General features: G+C 36.9%; 1 protein-coding gene across 4 annotated transcripts in view; it reads right to left on the bottom strand.

Annotated features, from left to right (window-relative positions):
* Positions 1–15,551, bottom strand: part of CFAP54 (cilia and flagella associated protein 54) — a 295,014-nt gene that overhangs the window by 165,943 nt on the left and 113,520 nt on the right. For all 4 annotated transcript variants that reach the window (XR_013556674.2, XM_078449575.2, XM_078449576.2 and 1 more), the window contains 5 exons: positions 14,382–14,504; positions 5,751–5,879; positions 3,976–4,090; positions 2,146–2,235; positions 1,489–1,615 (listed from right to left, as the gene is read on the bottom strand). Coding sequence is in view for 3 of the 4 variants with exons in the window: in XM_078449575.2 (XP_078305701.2) it covers positions 1,489–1,615; positions 2,146–2,235; positions 3,976–4,090; positions 5,751–5,879; positions 14,382–14,504 (584 nt within the window). In the remaining variant the exon portion in view is untranslated. The remainder of the gene's footprint in view (positions 1–1,488; positions 1,616–2,145; positions 2,236–3,975; positions 4,091–5,750; positions 5,880–14,381; positions 14,505–15,551) is intronic.

Genomic DNA, 15,551 nt, shown 5'->3' with positions numbered 1-15,551 from the left:
CCCTCCCCACTCATGTTCACTTTCTCTTTCTCTCTCAAAATAAATAGATAACATTAAAAAAAAAAGAACATGAAAATTTATGAAATACCTTTCCATTGTCATTTATAAGCATGATTGGTAGAATCACCCACTTTGAATGTGAAAAGGTAGAATTAAAAATAAGTAACACAGAGATTATTCTTTTTTCTTTTTGAAAGAGTTTCCTTTTTATTTTTATTTTTTTTATTTTTTAGAGAGAGAGAGAGAGCACACATAAGTGGGGGAAAGGGACAGAGAAAGAGAGAGAATCTTATTAGGCTCCACACTCAGCGAAGAGCCCCCAACATGGGGCTCAATCCCACGATCCTGGGATCATGACCTGAGCTGAAATCAAGGGTCAGACTGAAATCAAGGGTCAGATGCTCAACTGACTGAGCCACACTGGTGCCCTGAATTATTCTCTAAAATATTACTGGTACAATTGATAAGCTGGGGTGGGGGGGGGGTGGAGAACCTGAAGTTTAATCTAAATCCCCACACCAAAATAAATTCCACATGGATTAAAAGATTAAATATAAAGCATGAAACCATAAAATTGGAAGAAAACACAGCTGCACATTTTTCTGTTGCAGAAAATCTCTTTTGTGCAAAACTATGTTAAGCATATGAACATAAAAAGAAAATAGGTATTACTATCCAGGTAGAAATCAAAGTTTTGCATCTGTTCCTCCTCTATATTCCCTGAGTTGGAGAAGAACATCCTAAAACATCTGCTCAGACTTGAAAATTGAAATCATTATGAACTTAGTCACACTGTTTGATCTCCAACCTTGAGTCTTTTGTTACACCACTGGTCAATGATTCTAAGCCACTTACTCTGTTTTCCTCTTTCAAAATATCTACTATTCTTAGGTTGGACCCCCACAATCAGCCCTCCAAATTTCACCATACACCAAGTGTCTTCTGATTCTCTTTGGTATTAACAATGTTATTTGTGGCTTCCAAACTTCTAATTTCAGCTCTGATTTTTTTTTAAATTTAATAGAACTTTCTGACTAATTCTCTGAATACCGTAACCTGTGAAATTTAATGAAAGCAATTTCCTCCTTTATCACTTGAAAATATGAAGCACATAAATTCCAAGCTTTTTTTTCTAATAAATGAAGTACCTGTTTTAGGAAGAATGTTTTTCTACATGTTTTTCTGAGAATGTTTCCCTTTTGCTGCCATGTTTTAAATAGACCTCATGTTATTGATGCTTCTTTTTACTAAAATGAGAGACAGATCAATGCATAATGGTGAAAGGGAAGACCAGTTGTTGGAAGAAAATGTTTAGTTATTTATCTATTTACACACACAGACATAAATCCTTACTGTCTCCTAAGTGGCTGTTTACCCCACACTACGTGCATACTCCACCATCTTTTCCATCCACTTTATATATCTTAAAATGACAATGTTACCTATCTTTTAAAGCTTTAAATATTATAAAATATATACGACAAATACCTTTTTAAGAAGTCATAAACAGGATTTGTTATCTCCACCATAAGATGAAATTTTTCATCGTTCATACATTTTAGCATAACTTGTGTAAAGAATTCTAGGAATCTAGGTCTCTGCTTAAATTTCATAACTGTGAAAACAAAGAAATGTATAGCAGTAAATGTGTCAAGAACTCCTGTCTTTCCAAGATCAAATAATCCTTTATGGTCTATATTTCATTTGTTTTCCAAATATCTCAGTGTTGAAAACTAGTTCATAAAAGTTGCCTCTAATGTCAGACAAGTTGGGGGGAAAAGTGCTAATTATCAAAATTACTAGTTATCCTAATTTTTATTCTCTCTCACTCTGAGCTAAGCAATAATGTTGCTATTTCTTCATAGCTGGACTTGACAATCACTCACATTTTTCAATTACCTAGTACTCATAGGCTTCATAATATCACTCACTACCAAAATAAGTCACCATCAAAGTTCTGTCTTTCCAGATTTTAAATCATATTACTTGACAACCAATAGTTATTTTGTGTTATTCTAAACAGGTAAGAACTCAAAACCTTCTGTCTAGAAAAGTGAGATCTTTCAGACAACAACAAAATCCACACAATAAATGATCTTCAATAGAAAATCGAGTGAACAGCACATATACGTTTAGGTCACCTACCTTCTTTCACAGCACCTTTGACCGACCAGTTTAAAACAATAGGGTAAAGAAATACAGGGTCCTCTGTTCCTGAGAGTTCAGTTGTAACATCTAAGGTTTAAAAAATTAGTAAGTTGTAGGTTCTGTTTAACGTGAATAACCAAAAATGAAAATTCTTTGGAAGAATGTTCAAGCATTCATTCTAAATTATGTGCTTTCAAAATATCAACTACATCATTATATTTGGGGGCATTAAAAACTTCAGTGATCTTAGTCATTTTCCTTTCATTTTTCCCCCTAAAAGCCAAGGAGATCACCACCAAAGAGGTGAAGAGTTTCTAAGGCTTGAGTCTCTCATATTCAATGGCTGTCATATTACCAGCAAACCCCAGACTCAGAAACATACCAATTATGTTAACTTTATTTTTACACCATTACTTTTAAAAGACCGTAAAATATAGAATAATGAACAGCACAGCCACTGGAGCAAGGCTGCCTGGGTTCAAATTCTAACACCAACAATTTTTAGTTATGAGACCTTGTTAAGTTACTCATCTTCTCTGTGCCTCAGGTTCTTTACCTTTAAAATGAGCATAAGAGTAGCTCCCTCATATGGTTGTTATATAAGGACCATATGAGTTTCAATATGTATAAAACACTTAAAATACTTCCTGGCACACAGAAAGTACTGTACAAAACTATTATTTTATGATTATTTTGTTATTAAATCTGTTGTTTAGCTAGTAACATTACATTGTGCTTCTTAGTAAAATGTTTTTACTGACAAAATGAAAATAATTCACATCTCTAAAACACTTCGCATTTTAAAGAATTATATTCTTATAACGAGACAATTACAGCTTTCCCAAAGCTAGGTTTACTGGTTGTGTGAATAATAGAGCATTGGGTTCAATTCATTAATTCAACTCAAAACAGACTTTGAAGAGAGAGAGAGAGAGAGATATCCAGGTCAGGGAATTCTGATCCCAGATAGAACTGAGGCACACTAAGAGAGGTGAGGTCAGGACACAGAATTCTGCAAGTAGTCAGTTCCAGAAAGGCTGAGGGGCCAAAAGTAGAACCTCCTACTTGAGGAAAATGTGGAGAGAAAAGGTACTCTCTTATTCTTCCAGAAGGTTTGAAGTACCTGCTAAAAAGCAGGTGATAATATTTATCATCACTAGAAACTAAATCAATTTCTTAAGCAGATTTCCAAACTGCAAACTCCAAAATTCTAATCACTGTATGCACAGTGGTCCATTTTGAAATTCCTATTTGGCACAATGACCTAAAACTAAACCACTCTTTCACTTGAGCAGACTGTGGTTCAAATCACTCATTAACACACTTCACGCTATCCTTTTATTTCTGTTACATTTCTGCCTTTGAAAGAGTAGTGATTCTCAATTTTGCGCTCCCCTCGCCAATACACTTGGCAACATTTGCCTCCCAGTTGATTGTCAAAGCAGGGAAGATGATGTGCCAAGCATCTAGGTAGAGGACAGGGATGCCGCTCATCATCCTAGGGTACTCCACAGCAAAGAATTAGCTGACCCAAATCGACAAGAATGTCGAGGCTGAGAAACCCTGCTTTAGAATCAAAAATAAGCCAGCTATGTAATCCTAAATAAATCACTTAATCTTCATGAACCACATCAGAAAAAAAGCAGTTAGCAATCCATTATTAACACAGTATTTTTAGGATTAATGAAATAATGTAAAAGCACCTTAAAGGATTTATTTACCAAATGCTAATCTCATCTTAATCCTTTTAACAAAATAGTTTCTTATTTAAAAAAAAAAAAACATAATGCCAAGTAGAAGTATACAGAAAGAAAAAAAAATGACTACATTGCTTCGTCAGTTTGAGTAGGTGGGTCTCCAACAAGGCCAGCTGTTCATTTATTTTTTCAGGTAATAATATCTGCTGTGGCTTCTTAGGCTTGTAAGACTTCTTGGAAGAACCCTAAAAACATTGGTTAAGTGTCAGAACGTACTTCAACATGTTTCAACAATTGTCACTTTCAAGTAATAATCTTTAAATTACGATTTCATACTTTCACGCCTGGTGGATAAAAACTACAATCTACATGGTTAAGTGATATAAATGAATAATTAATAATAACAGTCATTTCATCCCAACTAAATGACAAACACAATACTCAGTATTTTATGGAGATTGGCCAAAATATTTCTTCTCTTCCCCTCTCCCTTCTTTCCAGTAACTTCTACAACCCAAAACCCCAACTAGCACCATCCCTTCAACCTATACACACTTTTCTGAAAGCAGCTGAGGGTAGAGCTCTAAAAAATCCTCAAAAGAAAACTCCCATCTTGCCCTCAGAAATGTATTCCTTTTTCCCTTTTCTTCTTTCCTTTCTTTTTTCCCAGAGGAGCTTCTTTACAACTAAGCTAATTGCCTTTGCTGCTTTGCCTTTCATTGAAACATAACAAGATCTGCAATTAGTGGATTAAGTATTAGTGGATCTGTGCTCAGTCTCCCCACCATGTTTCCAACAGTCTGAGCCTGAGAACTGAAGTGTTAATGTCTCCTGTTCTCAAACAAACAAACAACCCTCCCAAGCCCCTACAGGCTTAAAGCATCCTTGAGGGGCTATAACAATTTCTGACTCTTATAAAATTAGGCGTTAGCTTCTCAGTCCCTACAGTCTTAGAAAGAAGTATCACAACATTCCACTGGGCTTGGGGCTCCGTGGAAGGACACATGGGGTCCTGCCCTGCAATAATGTGAAGGAATAGGCTCATGAGTCAAGGCCTGGGTTACATAAAGGGCCTGGCGGCTGATGGACTCTGACAGTGAACAACAGTTGGTGGAAAAAACCCTCAAAATGCATCCAGCTTAATCAAAGCTCTCTGTAAACAAAATGACCCTTCACCCCCCAAAAAAGTATTATGGCTTTAAAAAATTCGTCCAGTAAAACAGTGGTGGTTTTTGAAGCTTTCTGTGGCAAGCACACACTTACTTTGGCATATAATTCATTATATAATAGAGATAGAGATGGGGCCAGTCCAACAGAAACAGAGTCTAGGGTTGACAGTCTCTCTCCCCACCCCAGTCAGTGAATTAGTAGGCTTCAAGTAATTCCTAGTGCTCCTCAGAAATGAAGCAACATTTCAAAATTTGATCTATAAAAACACATAACCGTATGGTTTCAAGAAAAGGCAATACAATGGGAGGCAGATACTAAAAAGCAGTCTTAGACATTAGCAGTTTCATAAAGAAGACAATTTAGGTGACACAATGAGGTTAGGAAAAATCTGTGAACAAACTAAAAAGCTCTGACGGGTATTTACTACATTCGCTGACCCACCCAGAATCATAAAATAAATTTGGGAGAGACTTTACAGGGCTTTTAGTCCCCTGTCCAGCTGGGCATAGGAAGCTCTATCAACACCTGATGGTCAGTACTGGTGAGAGAGGCTCTTCAGTATTCCAGCATGGATGCTTCTAAATAAGGAAACTCTTTGCTATATACCACTTTTTGTTTATATAAATATGACAAATTTGAAACTAGTCAATTTTCTAACACATTTGCTAGTATCACATGACACTTAAAAGACTCAAATAAGTATATGTTTTAAGACAACAAACAAAAATCAGTTACCTCCTCTTGTGTTTCTTCTTGGTCAGTCACACCAAATAGAGATTTGCACCCTGATGTGATGTCTAACATCTTTTTTCCATAATTTATAATCATAACTGCCAGGTCATATTCTTTCCATGAACGCAGAATCTAATTGAAAATATTTATTAATTATAATTAAATATTATTAATTACCCCTTGTCTATTTTCAAGTGTCATCCACCATCTTTCATAAACTCAAAAGTCCCATTAATGTTTGGGTCTAAGAATTCCCCTGATTTTGTTAAGGAAACTGGTAATTTACCTCCAGATTCTATTTCCCCACAATTAAAGCTACACGATTCCACTGCTTTAAATAAAGGACAAAATAACAAGATTATCTCCTCAATAATGAATTTCCCATATTTCTGGGACATATAGCCATATATGTTTCGGTATAGGAAGTTAACTGTTAAGAAAATATTTCCACTTAACACACCCATGTTAAAACAAAATCATTCTAAAAAGTCCATATAACCACCACCTCCTGTCTTGAGTTGCTTTCTATGTGAAATGGCATAATTACTGACATCAAAATGTCTGGGATGGGGTGATTTAAGAACGGTAAATGATTCATAAGACATTCTAGTGGTGGACTAGACTAGAGACAAGCTGTGTTGGGCAGATTCTCCATGAACCAGAGCTGCAACAGACGCTGCAATCATAAAAAGGGGAGCTGCTCTCATCCACAATTTGTTACTAATTACTATTCTTTGGCCTTCTCTAGCCTGGCCCTTACCTAGTGTAAAGCACTCATCTCCTTGTACTTTAAGCTTACAAAATATTGAGCGAAATATAAATTCTGACACTCACTATGGTTTCAGGCCTTCATGCCTCCCTACCCCTGAGGCATTTCTCAGAACAACTTGCCCACTTTATTTATAAAGCTTCACCTGGTCATGAACATCTGGGCGCTAGCATCAACTCTAGAAAGGTTTCCCTGGCCAGCAGTCTGATTTGCATAGGGGACACATTCATGGTGAACCCCATAAGGCCATTCTCCAAGAGTATAAATAAGCTTGTAGGAATTTGTTAGATGTAGGTGTATTCTGTCAAGCTGAGTAACTTAGTATTTATTTAAGATAAGTAACAACTGCTACTTCCCATACAGTGAAAGGATATATACACGGGTGGTTGCATAAATCTGATAATACCTACCTGATCCAAGGTGCTAAGAAATAGAAATACTTCGTGGGACCCGGCAATAGTGTTAAATTAATGCTGACCATGGAACTGAGTGTGGGAAGGAAAACGGTGAAATAAATCTTGAAAAGGTCAATGGGGTTAGGTCAATCGGGGCTTTAAATGCCAGGCAAAACAGTCCAGTGTCATTATAAAATTGATATCAGAGGGAGTATGTTGTATTAGAAAGCAGAAATGAGCTGATGTTTGCTCTCCATTCAACTTTGCTCTCTGATGTAGTTGGAGGCTTAGAACTAGAAAGGACTGTGTCGTCTTGTCCCCTTATCTTCATATGACAGTACAAAATGATAAATGATAACGAATTTTTCCAATCAAAAGGGAAATAGAGAACCAATTCTACTTAACACACCAAATGGTGAACAGAAATAAAAAGACTATGCCAGATGTTTAGCATAATAAGTTTTAAACAATGCAAACATAATGGAACATGTAACATGACTTGTCTCAGAAAGTGGCACTTCATTTGGAATTCTGGCAACTTTTAGAAAAAATACTACTGCTTAAAGAAGAAAGATTGAGTCATCTGAACAGATTACCAACGTTTTAAGCAGAACAGAGAAAGGACACAGAGCCATTAGACTAATTGGACTTTCCATGTCATAATAGAAAATCCATACAAAAAATGTGTTTATAAAAAAATGAACACCTGAAATCTGGGACTCAGGCCAGGGTTCTGGGGTTACCGTCAGGCTGGAGGAAGCTTCCGAAAGGACAATTCTCAGCATATCAATTTGGGACAGAAGCAGCTCTGATATCAAAATCGTCACATTAATATACATTTTACTTTTTACAGATGTCCAAAATACATTCAGGGTCATTTCTATAATAATATCACTTGGATCTCAATGTGATTCTTCAAGTTGTGGGGGAAAGCTAGTGGAGTTGTGGATGGCAAGTAAGGAATCGCAGGGCCAGGCCCAAGCTGCTGTGTGCTATGGGAAAAAAATCACACAAGGCTGAGAGAGGAGACATGTGAATTCAAGGACTTCAACATGCACTAGGCCCCAAATGCTGGTCTTTTGTTCTAGGTCAGTACTCTCTGCAATCATCCACAGAAGCTGCTGCAAAACCTCCCATTCTTCTCAATCTTGGAAACCCACCCTTACTCCTTACTTCCTTACTCTCAGCAAATGACCTTGCTTCCTTTTCACAGAGGAAATGTAGGGAAACTAGCTTATATCCTGTCCAGAAACCTACCTACACACTCACCTGTAACTCCAGCCATCCTACTCTCCTGTTAGTGGAGAGAGGTCAATCTCCCATCCAGACTAACCCCTCCCACCTGTGCTAGGACTCACCGCCTCCTGCCTTCTCAGGGATCTTGCTCCTATATCCTCATCCTTTCCCTCTCCTGGCTTCTCTCCTTTAATGGTCAAATGTGGAGTGCCTGGATAAGCAGAATTGGTTTGTTGGTTGGTTGGTTGGTGTTTTGTTTTGTTTTGTTTGTTTTGTTTTGTTTTGTTTTGAGAGAGAGAGAGAGAGATTGAATCTTAAGCAGGCTTCAAGCCCAACATAGAGCCCAATTCAGGGCTCTGTCTCAGGACTGTGAAATCAAGACCTGAGCCAAAATCAAGCATTGGATGCCTAGCTGAGCTACCCAGGCACCCCTGGTGGGTTGGTTTTTAGCAGGAGAAGTTGCTATTGGCAACTTGCAACCTACAAGCTGCGTTGGAATAGTTTCTTTGTTCTGGAAGAAACATTGCAGTAGCTGCTATTAGTTATTTAAATGCAAAGTGAGTAGTTGTCCAGTACCCTGGAAAGAGAGTATAACCTGGCCTTCTTTTATTTGAAAAACACATTCCTCTCCTGGAAATACTTACTGATGGACAAATTTGGGGGGCAGGCAGTGGCGGACGCCAAGCAGAGAAAATATTCCAAAGAAAAGTAACCTTGGAAGATATACTTTTAGTCCAGCATAACACTAATTAATGTGTGTATAATTGTAACATTAGAAATGGAAAGGGGCACTTTGGATTATGTGGGACTCCTGCTTTCTCACTGGTTACGCCACATGATAATGGCAGCGCTGATAGCACCAGAGAGATTCTCAAGGTTGAGGTTGGGAATGACAAAACAGCAGTGGACCAATCAACTCTCCTCTTCTTCCTCTTGACTAATGGAAGCAGGACAGGCCCCTTGGATTTAGTGCACTCTTAAATAATTCTCTTCCCTTCTCACTCTACACACTGTCCCCAGACGATATCATTTATTTATATTGTTCGTTTGAGTCCATATATTAATGATGGCTTTGTCCTTATACATATTTGGCCTCTCTTGAACTCCAAGACGGTAGTTCCAATTATATAATATACACCTCTTTGGATATCCTATTAGCCCCAAAAGTCAATATATTCAAAACTCAGTATCTTTTCTCTCTTTCCCATACAAAATTACTCCCTCTCCAGAGTCCAACAAGTAGTATCCACTCAACTGCTGAGTCCAGATAGCTGGATTACTGTTGACTCTCCCGTCTTTCCCTTGTATCCCCACACACTCAGTAGTTTTACAGGTTGTCAACTCTATCTCATAAATAACTCTTAAATCCTTTCAATTCTATCTCCCACTTTTTCACACTATAGTAGCCTCCCCTCTTAAGCATGGGGGATATGTTCCAAGACCCTAGTGGATGCCTGAAACCTCAGCACCAATCCTGATATACATGTTTTTTTTAATACATATGTGCCTATGATAAAGTTTAATTTATAAGTTAGTCAGAGTAATAACAACTATAATAATAAAACAGAACGTTTATAACAGTATACTGTAATAAAAGCCATGTGAGCAGAGTCTCTCTCAAAATATCTTGTACTGTGCTCACCCTTCCCCTTGTGATGATGGGACATGATAAAATGCCTATGTGATGAGATGAAGTGAGGTGGATGACGCAGGCACCACAACACAGCATTAGGCTACCGCTGACCTTCTGACAACGCATCAGATGGAGGCCCATCTGCTTCCCGATGCAGTTGACCGTGGGTATGTGAAACCGTGGAAAGCAAAACTGCAGATAAGGGGAGACTGCCATAGTTCAGTTTATCATCTCTCACCCTCTAACTCCCTCCCTGCTTCAGGTCTTATCCCACTCTACTAGCTGTTGTGCCACCAGAATAATTTCTCTTTTCTAAAATGCAAATTTCATGATGTCATTTCCAGGTTTAAAACCCTTGAATGGCTCTTCTCTGACCTCATTAGAGGGCCATTCATCATCTGGTACCTGTTCACTACTCCACTTTTCAAGGTGACTGAAACACATCCTTCATAATTAAAAATAAATCTGATTCTTCTTTTCCCAAACTTTAAAATTATTTCATATTTTCCCATTGATTACTCTATGAGGCAATGTTAATAATCCTGTATCTGTCAAATATTTTTTTAATATTTGCCTTTAAGCCTTGTTAATAGTGTCTTGCCATAAAAAAAAATTCTTTTAATTATCATGTAATCTGTTTATCTATCTTTTCCTGTGTACCTTTTAAATTATATGCCCTTTTGAGAAAGGTCTCCTCTGACTTCAAGGCCATACAAATATCCATCTGGACTTTATTTTGTTTATAGTTTGAGGTAGAGCTCTGGCTTTGTTTATTTACAGATGAATAGTCAGTTTTACCAACACCTTTTATTAAATAAAATATTTTAATAAATTATCATTTTCCCAATAAATCCAAATGCCACCTTTGTCATATATTAAGTTCTTCTGTAGACCTGGGACTGGCTATTCCTGGACTCTTCTATTCTTCTGAACTATTTGCCTATTACTTTGTTAACACCATTTTTTATTGAAGTGGCCTTATAATAAGTCTTAGTATGTATTGAGAACTTTAAGTTATTCTAATCAGTTTCAGAGAAACCCCATTGGGATTCTGATTAGATCTGTGTTATATTTAAATATTATTTTAGGAAGGATTTATATTTCTATGACATTAAGTCTTCATATTCAGGAACCTGGAGTGGCCCGCCATATGTTCAGATCTTATTTTGTGCCCTTCAGTAGATTTCACAGTTCTTTTATTTGGGTCTTTTAGCACTCTGTTAGGTTTAAAATATTGTATTTTTTCCTCCAAGTTTTTATTTAAATTCCAGTTAACATACAGTGTAATATTAGTTTCAGGTGTACAACTTAGTGATTCCTCACTTACATACAACACCTGGTGTTCATCACAACAAGTGCCCCCTTAATCCCCATCACCTATTTAACCCACCCTGGCTCACCTCCCCTCCATCAACCCTCAGTTCTCTATCGTTAAGAGTGTGTTTCTTGGTTTGCCTTTTTCTCCCTGCTATATTCATCTGTTTTGTTTCTTAAATTCCACATGAGTGAAATCATATGGTATTTGTCTTAAAATATTGTATATTATAAAGTGGTATATTTTCTTCTCTCCATTTCTAACCAGTTACTGACAGTATAAAAATATCAGTTTGAAAGCATCTCACAATCATTTTATAAATTCTTTTTTCGATTGTAATAATGTTTACTAGATTCTCATGAGTTTTGGAGACCTGTAACAATTACAGATTAATTTATACTTGTTTTAAAATTTTTTTTAATGTTTATTTATTTTTGAGAGAGACAGAGTGAGAGAGCTTGAGCAGGGGGAGAGGCAGAGACAGAGAGGGAGACACAGAATCTGAAACTGGCTCCAGGTTGTGAGCTGTCAGCACAGAGCCCGATGTGGGACTAGAACTCACAAACCAGGAGATCATGACCTGAGCTGAAGTCCGACACTTAACCGACTGAGCCACCCAGGTGCCCCAGTTTTTTAATATCATAAAATTTTTCATATCGTTATCTATTGCATTAGAGAATCTCTACAAATAATGAATCACACTATTAAGAGTCAGCATCTCCTATACCTGATTTTTAAGGAGACGTTTTATGAGTGTTTCTTACAATTATAAACACTTGAATCTGACTTAAAAAATTTTTTTAATGTTTATTTATTCTTGAGGGAGAGACAGCCAGAGCGAGAATGGGGTAGAGAGAGAGGGAGGGCAGAGAGAGAGGGAGACACAGAATCCAAAACAGGTTCCAGGCTCTGAGCTGTCAGCACAGACCCTGAGGCGGGACTCGAACTCACGAGCCATGAGATCACATGAGCCATGAGATCATGACCCGAGCTGAAGTCAGATGCTTACCTGACTGAGTACCCAGGCACCCCACTTGAATCTGACTTTTTAGCTCATCTGGCCATCTCTGTCATCTGAGTTCATTAACACTTAGTAAAGTAATTAATACACTTGATTGTATTCCTTCTATCTTAAATACTATCTCTTTTTCTTTCTTAGTTTTGCTGAATTAGCCATTCTTCCTGCCTGTTATTCCTCTGTTCATTTTTCCTTCCTGTCAATTTACAAGTCTTACTGTGCTTTATAGTTTTGCACCTAGCTACATTTTCTGAGACATCTATTTATTTATTTTTTATTTTATCTATTTATTTATTTATGAGAGATAAAGAGGAAGGGAGCAAGAGGGAAAGGCAGAGGGAGAGAGAGAATCTTAAGCAGGCTCCATGCCAAGCGTGGAGCCCCGTGCAGGGCTTGATCTCATGACCATGAGATCATGATCTGAACTGAAATCAAGAGTCAGACACTTAACCCACTGAGCCACCCAGGCGGCCCTCCTGAGTCATTTTTAAATATATATAGTCTATTAAGAGAAACTAATAATTTTATAGTATATGTATTTTTTATACTGTATGTATTTTTTTAAAACACACAACATGCACCAAGAATCTCTACCTGCTCTCCTCTCCTTGACCCCAAACAAAATAAAAGTTTAAGTTCTAGGTTACTAATAAGTTTTTTCTTTCAAAGATAACATTTCTATTTCAAGAATCCCTACTTAGCATTTATATTACAAAATCCACATCATATCATTATTACCTATTTAATTTTAATAATACATATATTGCAAGGTTCATTGCTCTCATTTTTCCTCCCCTTTTTGTCTTTCCCTGTCTTGGGATTTCTCTTCTGAACCACTTGTCATTTGATGGAGTATCTCCTCAAGTGTTTTCCCCAGATAAGTACATGGGCAGAATATTTTTAAATGCCTGCACTTCCGAAAATGTTTATTTTGCCCATACAAATGAATGCTATCTTTCCTGGCTATTAGTTTTGGACCTTGGTCTTCTCCCCTCAGGATTCTACAAATGTTGCTCCAGTATTTTAGCTTCTGCTGCTGCTGATAAAAAAGTTTGAAGCTAACGGATTGTCTTTCCGTTGCAAATAACCTGTTCTTTGGGTCTCAAAACTACGATTGTTCTTTATATCTGGACTTCAAGAATCTCCCCACCAAGTGTCAACACATATGCTCCTACATTAATCCTGCCTGGGACTTAGGGAGCCTATTCTCTATTTTTTAATTTTCTACCTCCAGAACTCCTTTTATTTCATGTTAGGACTTCTGGGTCTGCCTTCTGAATTTATCTCTGCATAATTCCATTCTATGCGGTCAGGTATTTCTTGAGCTTCCAGATTTGACTCAAGAAATACCAGTAACCACAATCTTCATCTGTTCAATTTTTTTAATCAAATATTTTTTGTTCCGTTACAAAAGATCTTTTGTTGTTGTTGTTTTGTTTTGACCATTTAATTGCTTTTCACCACCTTGCAGATTTTCTTTCTTTCTTTTTTTTTTTCCAAGTTACCTCTGGTATTTTCCAATATAGTGAGAGTAAAAACCACAATTAATCTGGTGTTTGTCCTGCCCCTTGGAGTTCTGAGTCTTCTTAAGTGAGTTATTATTTTTCTCTTCCTGCTAATGACTATCCTCCCTCAGTATCTACACAAACAAGATTACAGAAGCGTCTCCAGCAGTGGTAAACCATTGGGTGATGGAAAGAATATGACGTTCTGCTCCTGAGGTCAGAAAAACAAATCATGACTTCTTTGCTAAGGTAAAGGTAAAAGTCTCTCTGTTTCAAGACCCTCACTGAAGCAAACTTAAAGTGATGGATCAAATCAGCCCACCAAGGCAGTATTCTTCCAGATCCCTGACCAAATCACAAAAATCCTGTCAAAACCATATAAAATATGCAGGCACAGATAAGGCCCTTCTTTGAAGAATTTCACTGGATTGAGACAACTGAAGCCTTTGAAGAAACACACAATGTGGGCCTCTGAGCCAAGCAATGAAGATAAATAAGCCTACCTCTTGGTCTCTGATTTCTTGGCTCTTTCTTGCTTCCAAGGTGAATGAGGTCCCATAAAATTGTGCTCTTTTCCACCCTTTCCCCTGGCCTAAGAGACACCCTCCGGGCTTTACCAACTGACCCACTCAGGCAACTTTTGAGCTAAAATGCTTTGTAGGTTTTATTTTTTAAAGTATTTTTAAAAGTTAATTAAAAGTAGCTTTCTAAATCATCGCTATTCCTAAGTTTTATGATATGAGGCAAAGAATAAGATAAATACCTTTGTTATGTAGAAGACACAACAAGCTATCATGTGTTGTACACTTTCAAAACTTGCAAAATGTTTCTTTGAGTGGACAATGTTTGGTAGTCCCTGCAAAACCACCACACACTTTATCAAGATCTAAAAAATAGAAGCAGAAGAGTTTCTGTTGACAAATAGCCTCACCCATTACAAAATGTCCTATTCAAGTCACGCAAGTTTTAAGCCATCAAGTCTTATTATTCTCAATAATTATCAATGAATTGCTTCTCATGTATAAAAGAATGTACTCTGAGATAAAATTAATATATTCAATTTCAGATGAGTCTCTCATCTAAAGTAACTTGAAAACTAGTATAGAGGATAAAATAAGTATTCAGCAATTACAAAACAAAGCACATTTTGACAAGTGCCATAAAAATTATCGGCAGAATATTACATATACAAGACACTAAAAACACACCCACACTTAGGAGGACCTTAAAAAAACATATAGAGAAGGAGGTACCATATTAAATACAAAGTGATACGAGGTACTTGAAATAATAGTTTCTTTTAAAATTAAAACCAAGCATTCATATACCAAGAAATCTATCCATATCAGCATTTACTTCCTAGTCTCCTTACTTCATATTATATGATCCTGAATTTGGTCAAGAGCTAGACAATTAAGTTTAGTTTTCAATACTGTTGCCCTGTTCTGAGCAACATTACTGTCAGAAAAGTAGAGCTGAGATTGCATCAATCTATTAATCATCCAGATTATCAAAGGACAAATTAACATATGGATATTGGTCTTTTGTGAGCACACTAAATGCTTCAAGCCACCATTCTAACAATATTATTAGTATTGTTACTATACACCTATGAGTATTTTTTAATGCTTCTTTAATTCCTCCCCATCATCACCTGCCTCCACCCTACTATACCATATCCCCAAATCATGTTAGCAACCTAGTAATTTTGTAGTTTTCTCCAGGATCTTATAATCATATACATACACCTAAATACATAAACGTACATAGAGGGAGGGTTAATGTTATGTTACAAAATGGGATGTATAAACACTTGTTTGAACTGTGCATTTCTCCTTCATCCATGTCTTAGGAAAAATTCCTCCAAGTCTACAAGTATAGCTCAAATTCATTATTGCCAATGGCTGCACAATATGATTTAGTGTGGAACAAC

The sequence above is a fragment of the Panthera onca genome, chromosome B4 (genome assembly GCF_046562875.1).
Source record: "Panthera onca isolate mPanOnc1 chromosome B4, mPanOnc1 haplotype 2, whole genome shotgun sequence".
Lineage (NCBI taxonomy): Eukaryota > Metazoa > Chordata > Mammalia > Carnivora > Felidae > Panthera > Panthera onca.
Note: the sequence above shows the minus strand (reverse complement) of the source record. Positions and strands in the feature narration are given on the sequence as shown.